The sequence below is a fragment of the Synchiropus splendidus genome, chromosome 10 (genome assembly GCF_027744825.2).
Source record: "Synchiropus splendidus isolate RoL2022-P1 chromosome 10, RoL_Sspl_1.0, whole genome shotgun sequence".
In the NCBI taxonomy this organism is placed as follows: Eukaryota; Metazoa; Chordata; class Actinopteri; order Syngnathiformes; family Callionymidae; genus Synchiropus; species Synchiropus splendidus.
This window is the reverse complement of record NC_071343.1, coordinates 2,136,004-2,157,298: the sequence shown is the minus strand read 5'-3', so window position 1 is coordinate 2,157,298 and position 21,295 is coordinate 2,136,004. Positions and strand designations below refer to the sequence as shown.

Here is a 21,295-nt window from a genome sequence, read left to right as displayed (position 1 = left end):
GTATTTTCCTTTGTTGTGCTATACCTCTTACATGCAGAACCTCCGTCTTCTGAAGAGAAATTTCATCATGTAGGAATTAAAAAATAATAATAAAAAAAATCCAGTTATCTTTTCATTAAAAATAAATATTAATACATAATAGAAAACAAGGTAGTAATAATAAAAAAGAGTGAAAATATAGATTCACCAAATGAGTCACAAAATCCAAAACAATAAATGTCAACTCTCAAGCCATAGAAACTTCCATCAATTACAAAAAATAATAAAATAATCACAACATCGCCAGTCAGGGAAAGATTTCCTTTTTTGAGCACAAAAATAAACTTTTAAATATTTTCCAGTGATGATGAGACCAGTATTCCTGGACCAAACCAGTGCTCCTCAGTCATTTCCTGTTGCCCCCCCAGGAATGAGTACACCTCTGCATCTGCACACTGTCTCCCAAAGAAAGTGATCTAGATCAACTCAGAATAAAGAAGAAGTTTATGAAGGCTGGAACAGAAAAGAAAACCATGAGTGGATGTGTATGTTCCGAGGTCACATGCGCCGCCCCAGGCATCACCCCCGGTTTAAAATATAGCTCAGCCGTTGCTACCAGCCTGTTGTTCCCCAGTCATGCTAAAAGCCACTGGTACAATTCCAATCCATGGAAGTACTGAGAGGAGCATTTGACAGGCACACGCCGCGCCTGATGACGGCGGGAGCGATGAGGCCTCACCATGTGAGCATCAGCGTTTCAGAGCGGAGGGAGGATTCTGACATCTTTTTGATCACCGCCTCTCAGACCGCACCATAGCCTCACAGTATTGTGGGTCAATTATGACCCCTGATGTCTCACCAGCGCCGCCGCTTCCTGGGGCCACTCTCATTTTTATGTAGATCAACTCAGTCAAATCAGCAGAACGCAGTTCTGCGGCGTGAGTCAGGCAGCGGCGATGAGTCACTGATGTAATGGAACTTTTGAAAGCCAAGCACTTATTTACATCCACCGCCGGCAGAGAGCAGCGTCAGGTCAATGGCTCCTTCATGTCATTGTGTGGACACAAGCCAGAAGGCCGTGTTCAACAAGAGGCACTTGGCATGGCCACCTCCTCGGAGCCGCCTTGTTTCCATCACTGTCAACTCGCGCCGCCGACTGCGCTTGAAGGAAACGTGATACGTGTTCCACCGCAGCGGCGGATTTGGTGGCGGGTTCACCTCTTATTACTCTCCGGAGACCATTCCACTTGACAGACTCGGGAGGTGAGGTGCGTTATGAAGGAGCGTCGGCTCTTAAATGGGATTTGGGGGTTTCGATCAACATCGCGAGCCGTGAATAGACACGTCTCGGAATTCTGTCAGCAGAGCTGAGCGGAAAACGCTGCTCATGTTCGCAAAGTGTGGAGCAGATCTGTGACATTATGACCACCGGCAGGAGCACTGCCTGGTCGGCAGAGGCAGGTGGGGACTCGAACAATCTTCGAGTCATGGAGACGAGTCATGGAGACGTGGAGAGGTATGAAGTCAAACATGTTAAACCCATTTGTCTCAGCTGTTTCAAAATGCTCCCATCCCAAGTGATGTTCCAGGAAAGACGCTACGCTCTGACACGCTTACAGGCCACAAACTCCGCAGTGTCGAGGGGTATCTCTAACAGTGGCACCAGACTGACGTGTCAAGGACCGCCCCCTGGACACGCCCACCTCAATACAAGAATCAATCATCACGTGTAAAGACAGCGTGTCATTGGCTGCCGTGCTGTGTTTTGTTTCCTGCATGTCCAGTGTTGGAGACAACGTTTTGGAAATGACAGCTCCAACGTTTCTGCAACCTCTTGCATCGGCGCTGATCATCTCACTTGGTTTGGTGAACCAACGGAGAAGAAATGGGCAGAGCCTATGTTGCGGTGATAGATGTGTCAGAGGTGTGAGGATGCTAACGTTAGCCTGGATGCTAGCCCACTGTTGTTTGTTCAGGAGAAATCCAAACCTACTGTTGAACATCCATGTTGTATTGTTCATGTTGTGGGACACGGTGGAGCATGTGGCTCGCTGACGTGTGACACCAGAGAAAGTCAACAAAGGGAAGAGTGTCCTGTCCAACATCTAACCCCTCCACCTGGTCCTGGGTCGACCACCACCCCTGGTCTCCTCCCAGCTGGCCGTGCCTGAAACACCACCAAAGGAAGCCACCAGGGGGCGTCTCCCATGAGATGCCAGAACCACCTTTCAACACGGAGAAGCAATGGCTCTGCTACAAGCCTCTCCCGAGTGACAGAGCTCCTCACCACCTGACGGACAAAACTAATTTCAGCAGCTTGTATCCGGGACCTCAACCCAGCCAACACGTCAAACACTGTCAACAAGGCGAGGCGCAAAGATGTCCAGCCAAAATCTGATCAGAGATCAACTCATTGATCAGCTGTCTGCAGCGACCACCGACGACAGACACCTGAAATGACAGACACTTTCTTCGCTCAGTTGAAAAGACGAGGAAGAACCTCCAGTCACGACGGAACACAGGCTGTATTTTGGCGGCAGACTGGTCCAGCGTTCTCTCCTTCAGGGCCCGCGCTCACTAATGGCAGAAGCAAACAGCCAAGACACATTAGCTCTGCTGCGGCTTCATTTCCTCCCCACTCATGTCGAGGAGGCGGCTTGTGAGGGGCTCTTCTGGCCATGACCGCGGCGGACGGCTGAACACTTTGTTATACACCTGTGAGATCGCCAAACCACATCAGTCAACGTGGTTTTGGTAAGAAGAGAAACACCACAGATCGTCTGGAAGGAGGCTGTTTTCGACTGAGGCACCACTCCTCGCCTTGTTAGAGATGTGATCGCGGGAACACATCCAGGGTCCACCCAGCGGAACCGTGACGACAGATCCATGCTTAACACTCATGGCATAGCGGAACATTTTCGCTAGACTTTTCTCTGATTCTCCGAAAATCTGGACTTCAAACACAGCTGTTCTGAATCTGAAAATATTGACCAGATACTGAAAACAAACTCAAAATAAGATAGTCTGGAGATCAAAGAACCTTTTTTGAAGATCACCCTGTAAAGCTTGCGTTACGTCACTCGCGTCACTATACGTGACTTGCGGTTTCGTTTGTTCATGTGCAACCACAAAACAGACTGACTCCGCCCACGATTATATTCATTTTTGAAAAGTCAAAAGCGAGACAAAGAATCACCACAGGGAGATTCTTTACAGGAGCCCTTACTTTGATCAGAACGTATTGGCTGCATTGCTGTTAGCAAATGAAATTTAGCGCCAAGGTCCGTACTTCACTGGATTCCAAGATGGACTCCAGCCAAAGAACTTAATTCGAGATAAAATCTCAAGAGGAAGTGTACAGAGTAAAAGAAAAAGAGGAAGACACTTAAAGAAGTTCACGGATGAGGAGATGAAGCGGTGAAGGATGTTGATGTTGTTTGGCAGCAGTGGACAGGACATGCCGAAGGACAAGAAAGAGAAATCTCAAGACGGTGCTGTCACTTGTGGCCCCAATATTGACCAACTCCAATCGACAAGAAAGGCCTTTCTCTGAGTCCCGGAGAGGATGGCTGAATTTCAGGGCGTCGTCCTCCAACCAAACCCTCTGCCTGTCAGCATTCTGTGCTCTTAAAGTGATGCACTGAATTACCCCGCATTGATTCCAGTTACACCAACACCGCGCATCGAACCACAGTTCTTTGGTTTCAGCCCTAATAAATAAGAGAAGCAACACTGACCGAGGAAGACGATTTCAGAAACCAGGTTAGTTACGAACTTAAACCAAGTGCAACAGCAATACAGGGCGGAGCCTCCGTCAGTCGGGACCCACTCGGCTTCCCGCGCAGCACTCGCCCCCTGCAGGTCTCCCAGAACGCCAGAACCACGCGAGCTGATGAAGCAGTGAACAAATAAAACACAGGAATGAGGTCAGAGGAAGCAACAGGGGAAATTTCCGAGCCCCGCAGTGGTGACGTCACAGCGGTCACGGAGGACTGGGATAATGATAATGGAGCGGAGAAAGAAACCAGAACAGACATTGACCAGGTTCAGTCCGTTACGAGGAAGGTTGGATCCCAGTGGACCAGGGGCTCGTGAGCAGCATCCGGACGTCTCCACCTGCGTTGCTGAATTAATGACTCTCATTTATGAAGTTCAGTCCGCCGTGACCCGACTGCCTGCGCGCATTTCCTCTGCATCTTTGGCGTCGTTGCCACTTCCTGGTTCCTGTCATCATAATGAAAACGCTGGCCTGCCTTCGTTTTGATGAATTACTCGCACAGAACTCTGATTCTGTTTGATTTACATTTGGCTGCCAGATTCAGATCTCCGACCCGAAAGTAGCTTGCTCAACCAAGAAACTAACATCACACCAGCAGGGAGCGCTGCAGAGGACGTTGTTCAGAGCCCTCCAGAAAACTCCTCTGGTTCCTCAGGTGGGAACACCACGGTGGTCCGAGGTCAAGCAAGAGTCATGTCCCGGGTCTGCCCCAGGGCCTCCACTGAGCTGGGCATGCCCAGAGAACCTCGCTGGGGAGGGTCCAAGAGGCATGCCCAAAGCTGTCTCCATAGCTTTAGCGGTGTAGGGGCCCTACGTGCTGGGAAAATCCCACCCTAGCGGAATTTCCTGTTGCCCAGTGTGACTCATATTGCTGCCTCGAGGCCTCCTCCCCTTAAGGAAGACAGACCACGCGTTCCGATCGCTCAACCCCCTCCTGATCTGCTGTCAGTGGAGGAGAAGAGACCCCCCAGCAGGTCGAGCAAGTGTCTCCTCTTGAGTTGCAATGTCGTTCAGGATAGACAGTCCATGAGCCCAGCGTGGTTTCAACAGCTCGGAGCCACAATACTCTGGTCACTCCCCAAGACTTGAGTGAGCCCAGGTCTTAATTCAGACGTCTTCCACCCCTCCATCAGGAACCTCACCTCCTCGCATTATCCAGCTGCCGCTGATTCACCCAAGCGTGTGGCCTCACATTTAGATTCTGGCGCGACCCTTCATCCCCAGCGAGCCCTTCCCTCCACCCAACCATTTTTAAAACCTCCTCAAATCACTGACGCTTGGAGGCGTTCATGCTGTTTTTCTGCATCTAAACCAGTGTGACACATCTGATCTTTTCCTCTCTATTACGCTCTACTTGAATGCTAAAACCAAGTCTGTTATCGTGACCACAATTCCCGGGCATTACTGAGTTAGACCGAAGTCAGAATCTTATATGCATTTAGCAGCAACAGAAGCCTGTAATTGGTTTTAGATGGGATTTTAATGTTTCCGCTTATAATACGAAGCGTTCATATTTGTGCCGTCTTGCTAAACATCTAAAAAATAATCTCGGCGCGTAATATTACCCGGCGCTGCGGCCATTTATCGAGATTGATGTCCACTTAAATTCAGGCGATGTCAGCCAGCGGCAACCTCCGGCAGACAAGGACAAATAAGGAGAGTGAGCCGGCCGATCTGCGCTCTTTGCCTGTGAAGAGCTCGGCGGGATGAAAAATGGCTGGGCCGTAATTTGGATTCTCTAAAGCATAGCTCATCTGCGGTTCAGTCAACCTGCTAATGCGGCTGTATGAAACACTAGAAAATGGAATCATGGAGGAAAGTGAAACGCGTGTGGCTGTCACTCTCTCTGGCTTCAGAACATCGAGGGTGACACTTTCAAACGCGCCTCAGAGCAAGTGTCAAGCTGGCTTCACCGTGGAAATGAAGTCAATGAAGTCTTCAGGTTGCAGTGTTCCCCAGCTCTAGATGGGAACCAACTAGTGGACACACAAGCCTTTGCTCTTGTTACTGTTAAAGCTAGGCCGGTGCGAGTTGGATGGAACAGAGGGACACCTCCATCTTTGTCATTTTTGTTTTGACACGACGACCTGTCCCACCTCCTAAGGTGCACGACAGCGACTCATTTCAAGTGCGTCCTATGTTGACGGCGAAGTCGGCCTTCCAGGTCACATGTTGACGCATCAGACCCACAAGACCCAGGGCAAACCCTGACAGCTGCACGACACGTTGAAGACAGACAGAGGATGGAGTTAGGGTTCGACATGGGATGGTGCTCCTTTCTCTCTATAGGAGGCGCTCTGTTGCTCCGTACATGAAACACCGCAAACAACCGGCGACCTCAACTTGTGATCGAGAAGGAAGACATCGGTGTCAACCCAGGTCGACTTGAAAGTAGTCGCTAGCTAACGCCTGGCGTTGACGTAACTCAGAGTTCACTTTAACACCTCTGCTCTACACTGAGAAAAAGGGAGTTTTCTGCTGTTTTGTTAACCAGTAGTGAAGCGTGACTGGCAATGTTAGCGCTCCCTCCCCATTAGTTGAGGAGGACTCCGCCTTTTAAGGAGGACTGTTGAGGATGTGCAACGCTCTTGGGAGAACCCTGTTAATGACCCTGTAGTTCATCTGTCGTAATGAAGTGATGGGCCACAGAGGAACCATTCTGACCGACAAACAAAGACGGTGTTGGTCACATCCACGTACTGGAAAGCACTTTACCACATCTGTGTTTTGTATCTATACCAGCAAACGTTCTAAGAACCAGAGTCATAGTCCTGCCTATGTTCTACACAAGTCCATTCGGAGTCCAGTGTGAAAAGAGCGCAGCATTGCCGTCGGTCCACAGCAATGTCTCCACTGCAGTTTTGGTCGTTTTTGCTGCTCCGTGGTTTGCACGGTTGTTAATGTGCAAACGCCACACTGGCCTACCTTGGGCCAACCCTCCATCGTTCATGTGGATGCTGACTATTCCTGAAACTGAGCACTTTTTGAAAACATTCAGGAAAAGTTTTGATAGGAGGACATCTGTTTTCATGGGGACGAGGTCTAAAAATGGCCTCACAACCACAATCAATGTCCCAGAGGGGCCACACTTTTAGGTACGACTGACACCAAGTTTGAGCTTCTTTCCAACAGCACGTGCAAGAGAAAGCAAAGCTCTGGATCATCTAGCAAAACTGCCCAGGAAGTAAGAACACCACATATTGGAATCATCTGTTGCGGTGCACTATGGGACTTGCAGTGCTGAGAGCTGTGTTGTGTTGTGTTGTGGGCCACATGTAGCTGGCTGTAGCTCTGGGGCCTCAAGTTCGACAAGATGAAACCATTTCAATGAACAATTCTTCATTGATCAGGTGCGAGCGCTGAAGCCACCAGAGCAACAAGTTTCCCATTAGATCCGCTCTGACGCCAGCGTCTCCAGCCGCTTCATTCTCCAGGCGATCTATTGTCCGCGCTCCTCAGAACACCTCCTTCCAGGGCCTCCATCACAGGCGGCGTCGGGCAATGACGTCGCAGCTTTAGGTTGGTTGTGGAATCGCAGCGTGAAAGAACACAACGTGCTGAATACTGAGGGCATGTACCGACACCAAGATGAATGCAGAGCTTTGCTGCTGCTCAGCACAGAAGCCACTTGGAAATCCATGTTTTTATACTTCCTCTCTGAGATGTCTGAAAACTGCTGCTTTCTCCGATTCTCAGATGGTTAATTCTTCAGATGTTTGAGTGGATTTCACGGACCTGTGTGCTTCCCTGGCCTGCTGGGACAAACACTTGAGAAATGATGGGCAGAGAGAAGGGACATTAAATATCACTGAGGGAGCTTTTATGAGCAGAAACGCAGCGTAAAGTTCCGTCTTCAATCGACGATATGAAGCTTCAACCAATGAAAGCAGAGGCTTGTTTTCAGCCTCAGTCACCTGCTGGTGTTTACAGAACAACAGAGGCAAAACAAATCCCTGGTTTGACATCGATTTACATCACTGCAGCCCTAATGGAATGTTTACCATCCTTTCATCACGTTGTCACCAACACAATGAGACCCTCCCACTCACCCCCCACCCCACCATCCCACTGTGATCTGATGACATTAAAGTCCCACAGCAACCCAGCACAATGATCATCGCCACGGAGAAAACCGTGACTGTGTTATTACAGTATGGAGGGCAGAGGCGCGTTTTACTTTGGACGTATTGACATTTTCATTGTTTCATTTGTGCTATTATGATAATTACTCGGTTGTGTATGGAAAACGTGGTTTGTTTGCCTCGCATGTTTATTCTGCACGCGCCCCGTAACAGCCCCAGCAGTGATCCCGCCTGTTGCTGCGATGACTGATGGCTTCATCTTCATCAGCTACACAGCTGAGAGGCGCCGTATGTCCTCACCCACTGGCTCCCCTCTTCCCAACACCAGGGACAACGTTTGAAGGCAAAACTGAGGGACAGGATGGTTACTGGCACCAGGATTTTTCTTTTTTTTTGACGTGCTGTGTTGAGATTATCGGGGCCACCATATTAAAGCCAGATTTACGTGTCGCTACGCCGCTGCTGTTGTAGATACCACATGAGTCCTACCTGCCCGGAGTGATGACGCCACATCCGGCATATACAATCTTTTATTTTATGTTTTAATGAGCCAGAGGAAATTGAAGTAAAGGATTTCAAGGCGATGTCTACCACACGCGTAGCATTTATTTCCACAAAATACGATGTTTGTCATCGAAACGTTTGCGAAGTTTATGTCAATTCTTCTCTGCAGGAAGTTGCGACTTTGGTGTGCGTTTTTCAAAGCAGAGTCGCGATTCCAGAATAGTTGTTAATATCAGCCGTCATTGTGCACAGAAAAACTGAACTGAAAACACAGAGAGGAGGTCAGAATAGATGGCTAGGGGGCGCTCCAGAGGACCTCACCCCGCCTTGTCATGTTAATCCACAGGTCTTTAATAAAGAGCAAGACTCATAATCCAGACACAGATTAGTCATCTGGTCTCCAGGGGCCAGGTGAGTCCAAAGCGTGGCTCGGGGCCGTATTCAGCCCAGGATATGACCCCCTAAGGCCTGCAGCTTCTGCGATGAATACTGTTTTCTATTTTGTAAGTAAATTAAAGTTAATTTAAAGCTACATGATACATTTTTATGTTACATGATTTATTTATGACATAGATATGAAATGCTGCTTAGGTTTTGACACACTTCAAGACTTGACAGTGACTTAGTTTTGATAAAATAATTCAGTCACATTTCATTTGAAGAATTTCGGGAAGAAAGAAACATGTATTTTATTTTCAGCGACAGTGAAAACTAAAGGTTGGACACATGAAGGGACGAAGACAGACACAGTTCGGGAAGTCAGGTGGCTTGTGGATAGAACACAGGGTTGGACTGAGAATGTTGGAGACGGAGAACAGACATTGGGGTTCATGACGGACGACGGAGGGAGAGGACTTGTTGAGAGAATCAGAATCCAACCAAATTCACCTGTTAGCTTTTGGACCATGTGCATCTAAAGGACGTCTCAGATTTGGTTAGAATTCTCATTTGCATAACACACGGCTGAATCACTCCGTTATCAACAGGAAAACTGTGCAAACTTGTGGGGCGTATGAAGAGAAACCACTTGTTTCATTGTGAGTCCAGACACCGAGGACGGCCTCACGCAGCAGACGACAGTTCGCATGACAATGGAGGCGGCGAGGAGCTGAACAATGAAGTCGGAATAAATAATAATGAGGCACTTCAACGGGACTGAGTAAAAATAGAGGCGAGCATTAAAACAGATGGCTACCTGACACTAATTTGGCGGTGACAAAAGACCCACGAGGAGCAGGGAATCTACAAGGAGCTGCAGGTTTGGGGGAGTGGAGGGGCCACAACACAGCCATGTACTGCATGTCATGTGACTTAAAGGCAAGAGACTGACTCTGACTTTTGAACGGATTTTCAAGATGGATTTTGTCACTTAAAAAAACCTTTTCCTTTTTAAGGTGATTTTGGGAGTAAATTTAAATATCTCCTTCAGATAGGGAGTCACAGGGGCAGCAGTCAAAGTTAAGAAGCCCAGACCTTTCCTGACCAAGAAATTCCTGTCTTATCGTAAATGAGAGCGCACCAGAATATTATCCGCACCCACTAGGTTTAAGAAGGAAAACAGTTCTTGTTGTCAAATATGAGCCACAGCGCTCTATAACCCTCGGGTGCAGTGGTGCTGTCGCACCGTAGAAAGGCCAGTGGTGCTTCAAAACGCACGAGGATCACTTCTAAACTAGTTTTGAAAACGGGGTCCAGCATGAAACAAACTGGGCAATGTTCTGAACTTGAATCATCAACTCCTCACATCTTTTATTGACATTAAAGCAGTCAAAATGCGCTGTTTGTGCTGAAGCGTTGGAGCTGCAAAAACGGCAGATTTTGAGCACCTTAAAGTCAATAAAACACCTGTGATGTCAACAGTTTGATGCGACAAGGCTCAATATGTTGGCAGCATGCCGCTCTTTAGCTGGTAAAAATCCATAGAAGAGCCACAGGGTTCAGACCGCGAGAAAAAGGTAGCAGCTAATAGTCCTGAATGGAGCACTAAACAGACCCAATCTCTCCAGACACCCCTGGAACAGCTGTGGCTCTACTCTGAGCTTCTCCCAGATGACATCGCTAGAAAGCCGCCAGCCACAGACCAACCACAGAGCCGAGCACTGTCTTGCTCCTCCGGTCACAGCCATCAGTTAAAGCCACGACATCTTTTCCACCACAGACGTCTCCATGTTTCCTGTCAGCGCTGGTGGCATCCAGAGGCAGTGCTCCTCTCTGTCTCCTGCCGCCTGCCTCCTGAGCTCTACACTCCACAGCCAGAGTTCATGGGCCGGCCGCAGAAGGTGAGCGTAGAATATATTGTTTTAATATCCAGCTTCAGCTTCTGGCTGTTTCTCCGCTCCAGCTGTTGCGCTCTAATCAAGTCCACGTCCCCTTGTCTCGCCGCCTCATTATCAATAGCCGAACACGGCGGCACTCCAGGCGAGGCAGGACGGGCTAAGTGAAGGCTTCAGATCTGCAGCATGTTTCCCAGCAGCCACTCCACAGGCCGGCGACATCACTTCTGTGGCCATCTCCAGATGGGTTTATTTTCATTTTCCATAGCTTAAAGACGGAGCCATGAGCGAGTGGATCTCCGTCTGTATCCAAGAGACACGCTCAGCACGAGTCACTGGCTCGTCCAAACCTGCTGGCGGCGACATGTTGCACACTCGTGCTGGTGTTTGGAGGCAGTGAAGCAAGATGAAACGCTGATCGGATGATGTTTTTTTTTCTAAAGCGTTGTTTCCTAAAACGCAGGCCGTCATGTGACCCGAGGATGTGTTCTTGTTGGTTTCCTCAAGATCTGCCTCAAAGAGCGAGCGACTCACCACGGAGATCAGATTTCGTTCTGTCACTGAAGACGCTTCAGGAAGCTAAGTGTCACTTCGCTAGAGTCTGAGGCGCGAGTCCTGGAACGAACTTGTCTCAGACGCACCAGAAGTAGCCCACCCGGGTCCTAACCAGCCCTTTGTCTTTGACCTGCCACAGAGACGACCCGAAGTTTCACACACGTTCATCTGTCGGCCTCTGATCCAGGGGTGGTCGGTTCGTTCGCGTGTTGTCAGCGGTGCTTCTATGTTCCCTGACAGGGGTGCATTAAAAGCAAAAGCAAAATGTTACTTAAACAACAAAACAGATCGTATCGTGAACCTTAGAAGAAACGGCATCAAAACTATGCTCAGTGACATGACAGATACTACTGCGAGAGTCAGGTGTTTCACCTCATGTGTCTTCAAACCTGATGCGCCTCTAACTTGACCTCACACTTTCATGACAGCAATGGAGTGATCGTCTCCCTTCACGACTTTATTGACACTCGGAGACCATCAAAGTTTGCTTCTTGGAGACCACTGGTTGAATGACTGAGACATGGCTCAGTTGGGCATCTGCCTGTGGCGACAACCTCTCGCTGGTGCTCCAGGGCTCAGCAGCATCTCAGTGGAGGACACGACCGGGGATTTTTGGCAGTGAGAACACATTCAAATGCAGCATGACGGCGGGTCGACCCATCTTGGTCCAGTGGTTTCGTCAGGTTAGCTTCCGATCTCACTCCAGGTGTTGGGAAATGAGCGGCGGGAGCAGCTTCTCCGTCGGATCCCAGTGTTGTCGACGGTGTTCATCACGAGAGACGCGACCTCCAGGAGTGGGAGACTTATGAAACCCAACTTCCAAATCAGCCAGATGTGTGAACGTTTGCTGCGTGTTGAACGGAGCGCGCTGCTTGCACTGAATCCCATTATCGTTCATTTGCTGGAGTTACAGCAACATGACTGTAATCGGCATGTTTTCATTAACGCGACACAGAAGCTAGTGAATAAATCATACAGTAGATTAAATGGGCTTTTGCTCAGTAGCTCCTCTTTAATCCACCTGATCCCAGCGGAGCGCTAATCCCGGCTGACCTGTCAATTCCGCCAAGTCCCCGTCAGTGCATTCATTATCGTGGCGAGTCAGTACAGACCCTACGAAGGTGTGTTTTCAGACCCGGTCCTTTCAAAGGCTGTTAGGATCAGAACCCCTGTTAGAGCACGCCTGTTTCCAAAACTGTGTCTGTGTGCGGGCGTGTGCGGGCGTGTGCGTGCGTGCGCGCGGCCGAGTGGCGGATTAGATTTTAATTACATTCATTAGCAGAACGAGGGAGATGATGAACAGCTGTCACGTCTCCTGCAGCACCTGAGATCCAGGCGTCCGACATCATCGGGATTCACTTGCAAAGCCTTGTGGGAAGCGCAGCGTTTACTCTCGACGCATCACTGATTTGATGTCTTGTTGCCAACGGTGTTTGCTCCAAGTGAATGGTTCCTTCTGTGGTGGAGGCTGATGCTGCTTCCTTTGAGGTCATTTGGGACTCAGTCACATGACTCCCCGCCTCAGCCAGTCTTGGGTGCGGAGTCACCGTCCCATCTCCACCACACTGCGGCGCAGAATCAGCCCCGCGTTTCTCCGTGCTGCCGCATTATTTATGATCTCCGCGCTGCTGTTTACAGGCTGTTACGGTTTCCTGCGGGAGCCTGAGAAACCCTCCGCAGCGCACACCGTTTTCTTAATGACTTGATTCCTTTCGCTTGGTAATTGGGCCTCGTTTTTTTTTGTACATTTTAAATGGTTTCCTAAAAGCAACGACAGAAACGATGCCTTCCTTTTTTCTTGTTTGTGGGTTAAACCTGTTGGTTGTGGGGCATTTCATTGGCAGCTGTATCCTGTGGTTTGGATGTGTAAAACTAAGAATGTGGATGCAGCTCGGGCTCCGCCTCCGATGGCCCCCCTCATGTCCCCCTCATGCCCTCACTGACCTCATCCATGTCCTCGGACCCGAGGCCACCTGGTGTTTCTTGTATCCATCGATGGTGATACCCAGGAAAACATTAGATTTTCGATGCTCGAGATGTCGCGACACCACGTTTTGTGATTGAGAACAAGAACAAGGACAGGACAGTTGAGTACTTGCTCATGAGAGTATCGATACGAGCACTTAAGTACACCATCACAACCATTTCAAATGATCTTTTTTACGACATTTTCCAGCACATGAAGCAATATCTGCATATGCTGCTCTGTAGATCCTGGAGCCTGCTCCTGGTTTACCTGTACAGTGTTAGTCACGGTAGTCGAGGCACCATCATGTCAATTTAGATCTCAACACCACGCTGTGATGGAACGGCAAAAAAACGTTTTTGAAAACGTCTCCAGCTGGAACAGCTGTGGCTCTGCTCTGAGCTCCTCCCAGATGACATCGCTAGAAAGCCGCCAGCCAAGCTGGAAGATCACACAGTGCCGGCCGTGGCAGAGTGGCTCCATCCCTGACCTTCGTTCAGCTAACTGAGATGCTGTTCTGAACCAGCGAAAAGGACCAGGTTTGTTATTCCCGCATTAATTTTGCAAATTCAAATAAAAGCATGAACCATATTTCCCATGAAACCTACAAGCTCCGTCCACAACTGACCACCCTCTGTTCAACATGTCATTATTATGTTATTATTATATTATTATTATATTATACTATTATGTATTTTTAGTATCTGAATACTAGGCTAAAACAATACCGATGTTACAGGCTCTTTAAAGGGCACCGACCAGAACTCTCATCCAGGATCAAGTAGGAATCCGTGGTCAATGTCAAACGCCGTGTTATTTTCACTCCTCTCACCTGGAGGAATTCATTTAATGAGTGGGTGTCATTTCCTGCAAGTGCAGTTGAGCTCTGAGAAGGTGTTAGTGGGGAAAAAAAAAATCGTTGCTATCGGGGGGCATAGCCTCCAGCTTTAAAGGATTTCCCACTCTTTGCTTGGATTAGCTTTCACAGCTCCGATATCTTGTCTGTGCTCTGGTCAGCCGAGCAGGCACATGATGTTGGGCTGAAAGGACGCCACAGGAATCAAGACGAACATCTCCGGCTCCTGTCTCTGTGGGTCGCAGCCCAGCCTCCAGCTAAAGCCGCTCGCTGCTGTCAAGAGAACGGGTACAAGCTGCTCCTAAATCGACTGAAACGTATAAATAACAGTGAGATGACTAACAGCCCGGAGAGCTAATGGTTGACTGTCACCGAGGAGAGCAACACATTTGTATACGGTGATTCATCAGCCAAGCTCGCTGATTTATGTGGCCGAGCACGTTAAAAATAAGTCTGTCTGCGCTGAATGTGAAGGAGTCTCCGCGGCAACACAGTAAATATCAAAATATTTACTCAAAGTAAAAAGAGTTTGGTGTGCAAAACATGTCGCGGCTCTCTCTGCAGGCGACAGATCATCGTCTTAGCACTTTAGAAAAAGGATCTTGATCAACAGACCCACGGAAAAGCGTGAATGGGTCACTACACTGCTACACAAGTGAAGAAGTGATGAGCATCTGCTGCAGCCCAGGACCATGTGGGGATGAGGAGGAGACCACAGAGTAGCCTGTACAAGTGAGTCTCACTCAGGATGGTTCAGTGGAGGAGAGGGTTTGTTCTCTTTCAGTCAATATGGCCGCCATCCACACCAGTCCATTTCACAGAATTCATCTTCCCAATATGGCCGTTGTAAAGGACACTCAAAGTCCCACCTCATGTCACACTGAAGACACTTGTTCTCACCTTAGTCAGCTGCCACAAACAGAGACTAAGGTGAGAACAAGACGTCCACGGTATCAGGGTATACGATAAACCCATCCTCACTACCAAGGTGTGAGACAGGGACATATGCAGTGGGACTATTGCATCCCAATACCATCGCTTGCTAGCTCGTAGCCACAGTGGCAAACTAGCCTGCGAGGGCACCTTCAGCAAGTGGGAGTGCGGAAGTGCCCAAACCCAAGATGACAAAGTTGAAACGGTGAATTCTGCGATATGGAGTTGTTCTGTATGAAGGACCATAAATGATTCTAAATAAATCATAAATGTAAAAATGTAGAAATAAATTTGCAAACTGACAACGAAATGTCGAAATAAATAAAAGTCAAAATGTATAGATGAACAAACGTGGATATATATCTGATATCATTTATTTATTTTGACTTTTATTTTCACATTTATGTATTTCTAAATGTAATTATGTATTATTTATAGATTTATTTTAGTGGAGTTACAGTGTGCTCTCCAGACCACAGGGAACCTGTGTCAGTGCAGGAGTTCCTGCTCCACTGATCCCACTGATGCAGCAGACACATGGCAGCTAGGATGAGAACAACAACAACAAACATGGAGGAATCCTCCCTGAACCAAAGCAAACAAAAGCATCTGTTTGCGGCGGCCATCTTAGAGGTTTTGAAAGGGAGTACACCCAGGTCTTCTCCTTGTAACCTCATGTGACCTCATGTAAGTCTGTCTGCTGTGAAGGGGAAGTGCGGGGGACCTGAGACCAGACTCCAGGAGCTGAGTCACACAGACTGCAGGGTGAAGACAGAACACCCAGGCGCTGGACTGGTCCCGGGAGTGAAGGTTTGGGCAGAGAGGGAGGTCACTGTGGTGAGCCAGGTCTCCTGCAACAGCTGCTCCAAAGAACCATCTCTAAGAGTAAATCACCACAACCGATCGTCTGGCGCAGGAACACGGCAGGGTCCACCCTGACCTTGTGACCTTGAGTGACCCTGTCCACGGCGGTTCCTCAACAGACTCAAATACGGACTCAGCTTTCCAAACTCTCCCGAAGAAAGCTGCATCTGACTGTGATCTGAATGCGTTGCCTGCGGGCAGCAGGAACCCAAACATGTGTACAGAGGGACGGCACGGAAAATTATGAATTTATTAACTCACTCAATTATTCATTGAACGCACGCACCGCGGGGAGCGCTGCAGACAAAAGGAATAAGAAGACAGGACCGTATGATTTTCCCTTCCTGACACTGGGAGTCTTGATGCTGTGATATAGGCGCAGGAGCGCGGGGAGCTCAGAAGGTTTGTTTGTCCTTCCGAAGAAAACATATTTTTACATCTGATTAAGTCATGCATCCCCAAAAACCTGCGCAGAATATCACCCGTTTGCTCACAGCAGATGACTTTAAATGTAGCTTAAACCACACTAAAGTACTGGGACAAATAAGGTGATACATTTTCAATAAGAAATCTATACTGCTTAAATTATTCACAATAAATTGTAAACATATTCATTCAAAAAAGTGATTTTTAAAGCTCAAAAAGTATTGTATTTTTATACGGCTTTATGGTCAAACTGAAGGGTGAAACAAATCTCACAACTGACATATGACACAGATGTGTTAATAATAATAATAATAATAATAATTTCAAAAAGCGTAACAAATGAAAAACCAAAACATAGAGAACAATGAAAATTAAAAAAAAGTAGCAACAAATATAATATACCAAAATGAAATTGACAGACATAAATTGTCAAAAATAAATAATTGTTTTTTTGTTTTTTTGTTTTTTTTAATGAATGAATGTAAGATTATTTACGCAAATTTTTCTGTTGCTTGCTTCATTCTGAATCAAGTTTTAGAATGATTTTGATTTAAATCATCTAAATAATTTCAATAATAACATTAATAATAACAGTAATGATATTTTTGGCGTTGCACTATGAACTTGAAAAAAATGAAACAAAAAAGCAGGATCTATTTTTAAATGAAGAAAACGAAGAAAAAGTCAATATTTTAAATGACAAATCTAAAGAAAAAAACAAACAAAAGTGTAAATGAAAGGTTCCAGACTCAGTACAGTCATGTTTGTGTGTTGCTGGTGGAAACTCATAAACAATAAACTATAAACTAAAACCATCCACTGCTCTCTCTCTGCCACAGCCCTTTATTTGATCCTCTTGTCTTGTTTATATGTATTTGTTTTAAATCAGAAGCATGATTTAGACTCCTGCTACTTGACTCTGGGCTTAAAGCTTCTCACTTCCATTTGACGTCAGACCTCCTCATTTGCCCCAGGTCTCCGGGCTTCTTCAGGCTGGAGTGACAGGTGCAATATTGGCCGCTCCACCATGCTGAAGCCAAGTCTGCAGAGCTCTATTTCCAGTGAAAGTGTTAGCCACTCGAGCAGAGCCACCTTTTGATGATTCTGTTTAACTGTTGTTTATCGTCACAAACATCGTCCTCGGCGTCACAAAAGAGGCTCTATCACTCCCCCATACTCCCAGGCTGAATGAGCGTGTCACAGATTCGCACCGCTCCCTTGGGTTTGCTGAGGAGGGAATAAATAACCGCAACATTTCAGCAGATGAAATCTTCATGCGCATCACAAGTCGCAAACAAATGGCGTCTGTCAGGTCTCGTCGCTCACGTGTTCTGCGCCCATGTCACGCGACTCACCGATGTACTGGTTCCACTCCAGGTCCAGGTCGGCCTGGTTGGCCAGGCAACCCTTCATCACGTTCAGGCAGTAGTTCCTGCAGGGCTTCAGCGCCGGCATGGCCTGGCACAACGGGCAGTAGAGCAACTTGGTCAGGGCTCGCATACAAGACGGGGTGCTGTTGACCTGGAGGGGAGGAGACCAGTCACTAGAGGGGTCTGGTGGAGCCGCTCGACATGCTGCATTCACCAGCGTCTGCATCCAGGAACCTTCAGACTGGTCTTCCATCTCATTCACTCCCCACAACCCGCAAAGCATTTCGCTTGTTCACTAACAGCAAAATAGCTTAAATGTTGTTTGAACATCATTCAAAATACTGTGATAAATAAGGTTCTACATTTACAGTTAAGAAATCGACATGGCTAAAACAATCATGTTCCAAAATCCAAAATGCATTTTTCATCATAAGTCACATTAACTAGTCACAAAAAATATAAAAAATTGATTTTAAAAACACAAAAGTACTGCTGACATATGAGTGTTAATAATAATAAATCATCTAAAAATAAATAAAAATAACATTTTAATATTAGCAACCAAATTGCTTTAATTCAACACGCACAACATTCAAGATGAAAAACTGAAGAAGAAATTGAAGAAAATAAACTTAAGATGAGCAACTTACCTCAGAAAGTATTGAAATTATTTGATGAAATAAAAAAGAAGGAAAAAATTTTGAATATTTTTGAAAGTAAACATGATGTGAAGGCAAACATTTTAGTGTCAATGATTATGAGAAATGTCCAAAATATTCCCTGCTAAAATGAAAATATTGTGAAAAACAAGAGATGGAATCTGTATTTTAGACACGGTGTGTTGCTAAATGAGTCACGTGGCCAGAGAAAAGACCAAGAAGAGGTGACTGACTTCCACAGCTAACATCAAGTCACGGGTGCCGTCGGAGGTAAACAACCTATCTTGGCCAACATCTGGACACTTGAGGGCGTTTCTGAGGTGCAGGCACCTCCCATGTGATGGAAGCACCTGGACTCATGGATGACACACCTGGACAAGAGCTGGTGACGTGACCTTGTGAGCAAACATCTCCAGCATGAACAGCGTTCACTCACCAGTGCGTCTCTTCCACACCACATCTCAAGAGACCATCTCATTTCTCACCAGTGCGTCTCTTCACAACACATTTCCAGTCTGTGAACCAACTGATTCAGCGGGTGTTGAGACTGTCGCAGTCATAAAGTCCATTTCCAGAATCAATTTCAAGTGAAATGATCCGAGCGCAGGGACAGATAACATGGCTCATATTGATCAAGCTCTCGATTCACAGCTGGACTGGTCTGCAGTGAAGAAAGAGCTGAGCTAAAAGGCAAAGCTCTGGATTCCCAGCTGGATCAGAGCTGCATCCTCAGGACTGGTCTGCAGTGAAGAAAGAGCTGAGCTAAAAGGCAAAGCTCCTGACTTACAGCTGGATCAGAGCTGCGTCCTCAGGACTGGTCTGCAGTGAAGAAAGAGCTGAGCTAAAAGGCAAAGCTCCTGACTTACAGCTGGATCAGAGCTGCGTCCTCAGGACTGGTCTGCAGTGAAGAAAGAGCTGAGCTAAAAGGCAAAGCTCCTCACTTACAGCTGGATCACTTGGGACACGCGGGGAAATGATGAGAAGAAACATGTTGAGTTTCTATCATGAGTCAGTCTGGATGCTGGACCTCATATTCCAAACAAGTTTACAACAGGTCCTCAAGCGTCTTTAAGTGGCGCTGCACCCGCGACTCAACGCATGGTGCATAGGGACGGGCGCTAACTTATTGTGCACAATACACCACCAAACACACTCTGCACGATGACAGTTCTGCATCTCACGATAAATTCCATAAACTTACTGGCTGCACCTAGCTGTAAGGTGAGGGACGATGTCACTTGACACCAAGTACTTCAAACGTTGCCTTTTTCATTGAGCAAATATCGCACGTATGTTGCGATCCTCAGGTGTCGAACTGAACTGGAGCCGACGGTTCTGCCAGGAGTCTCACCCTGAGGCAGTGAGACTCCAGGTGTTGCTGTTTTAAACCCTAAGTCAATCACGCTGCAGCGTTACATAAGGAAAGGAAGGTGGCCTCAGGGGAGCTCCGACGTGGCGCCGATGATCAAATAGATGATTAGAATATTTAGATCACGTCAAATAAACAGGAATAGATGTGATGATTATTTAATGAGGAGCGTGTGAGAGATGCAAGACTCCCGTTGTGAGTCATAAATCTCTCCTGGGTTTCGTTTCTCCAGCGACTAAAACAGACATAGTTGGGAAGGATCTCAGTTCCCAGAGGATTCAACAAGGAAGCCACCTCTTCTGGGAGGACGCGGCGGCAGCATGGTGTCTTGTTACATTACACTTCACCGCCGGCCTGCGCTCCCGGGGTGCCGCACTCGCGCCTGGGATCGGAGGTCTTCCTCAAATGTCAGGGGGTGAAGCCGCCAAAATAACTCCAGCTAAACGCTCACCTCTCCGCTCTGTGGAATCTTGTAAACCACCCGGCGGCGTGCTGAGGCGGACGCCGCCGCCGAGGCAGCATGCTACAGGTTCAACGGGTGCGCCGCCAGTGGGTCAAGCCCCAAGCTGATCATGAATATCCCGCGGCTCACTTTCCTCAGACACACTCTATAAATACTCCCCCCGATGGTCCGCGCTGGTGAATGAAGAGCTGTGGCTTCTGTTAGCTTCACACTAGAACACGTTGTGCCACTGTCTCTGCTCCATGGCCTGTTGCTTTTACTTTAATGTAGCGGAGATGAAAACTACACACGCTCCCGCGGCAGTCGCAGCGTAGCATCAAAGAGAATGCTTGAGATGCACCGCGCTCAGGCCGTTGGACCAATCCGGCGCATTAGCAACAGGAAGATGTGCGCGAGTGTAGCGGCCGGTCCCGGGGCGAAGTGACCTGTTTTTACAGTGGAGTTGGTTTAGATGCCCCTGTAGACTGTATGATCCCGGGTCATTAACACAAACCACGCTCCATACTTTCACAGAAACAACAAGTCCTCACATGGAACAACTGCCAAACTAGACGTTCTCAAACCTGGCCAAACTTTCTCGATTTCTGCTGAAAACTGGGTTATAAATCTCACCATTTCAGAGAAGTTTTCTGGAAGTTTGAGCCTTTAAAAACACGTTTCTTCAATTGTAATTTCACAGAAACTCCTGTGGCAGCTCGTGTTGAGCACATGATGCTAATGCTGTGTTCCAGTTTTCCTTGGAGCTGGGAATTTGACAGCTCCGCCCCCTGATTTCACACTTGGATTTCCTGGAAGGTGGGAAAATTCTCACCACCTGAAGTTTGTAATTCACATCACAACGTAACTCACGTTTATCAAAATGTTTCTTATGTTCAGTAACGCTTGAGAATAGCTTTCGTCACCACCTTATTTCCCGACCATGATAACGCAACAGGACTGGGACGTCTTTCCCACTCACACTCAAAAAGGTAGCATTAGTATGATCTGTAGTAGCTAGCTAGGCTAGTTTCCCGCAGCACATTATAGGTAAAATGGCTGCCTCGGCAACTATTTCCTGCCTTCATGCCGCCCCCCAAAAACCACCAACATCTACATCAACAGCTTATATTGGCAAAGCTACATGAAGCTAAAAGCACCTCATCTTCGCTCGCCCACAATTTAAAGCCCAAATAAAACAACACAACGTGTGATGCCACAAAAACTATTATGTTGTACAGA

The 21,295-nt window shown here is 47.5% G+C and overlaps 1 protein-coding gene across 3 annotated transcripts in view; it reads right to left on the bottom strand.

The window, feature by feature from the left end:
• LOC128765710 (glypican-6-like) overlaps positions 1–21,295 on the bottom strand; it is a 93,030-nt gene that overhangs the window by 32,593 nt on the left and 39,142 nt on the right. For all 3 annotated transcript variants that reach the window (XM_053876699.1, XM_053876700.1, XM_053876701.1), the window contains one exon: positions 17,572–17,737. In XM_053876699.1, the coding sequence (XP_053732674.1) occupies positions 17,572–17,737 (166 nt within the window). The remainder of the gene's footprint in view (positions 1–17,571; positions 17,738–21,295) is intronic.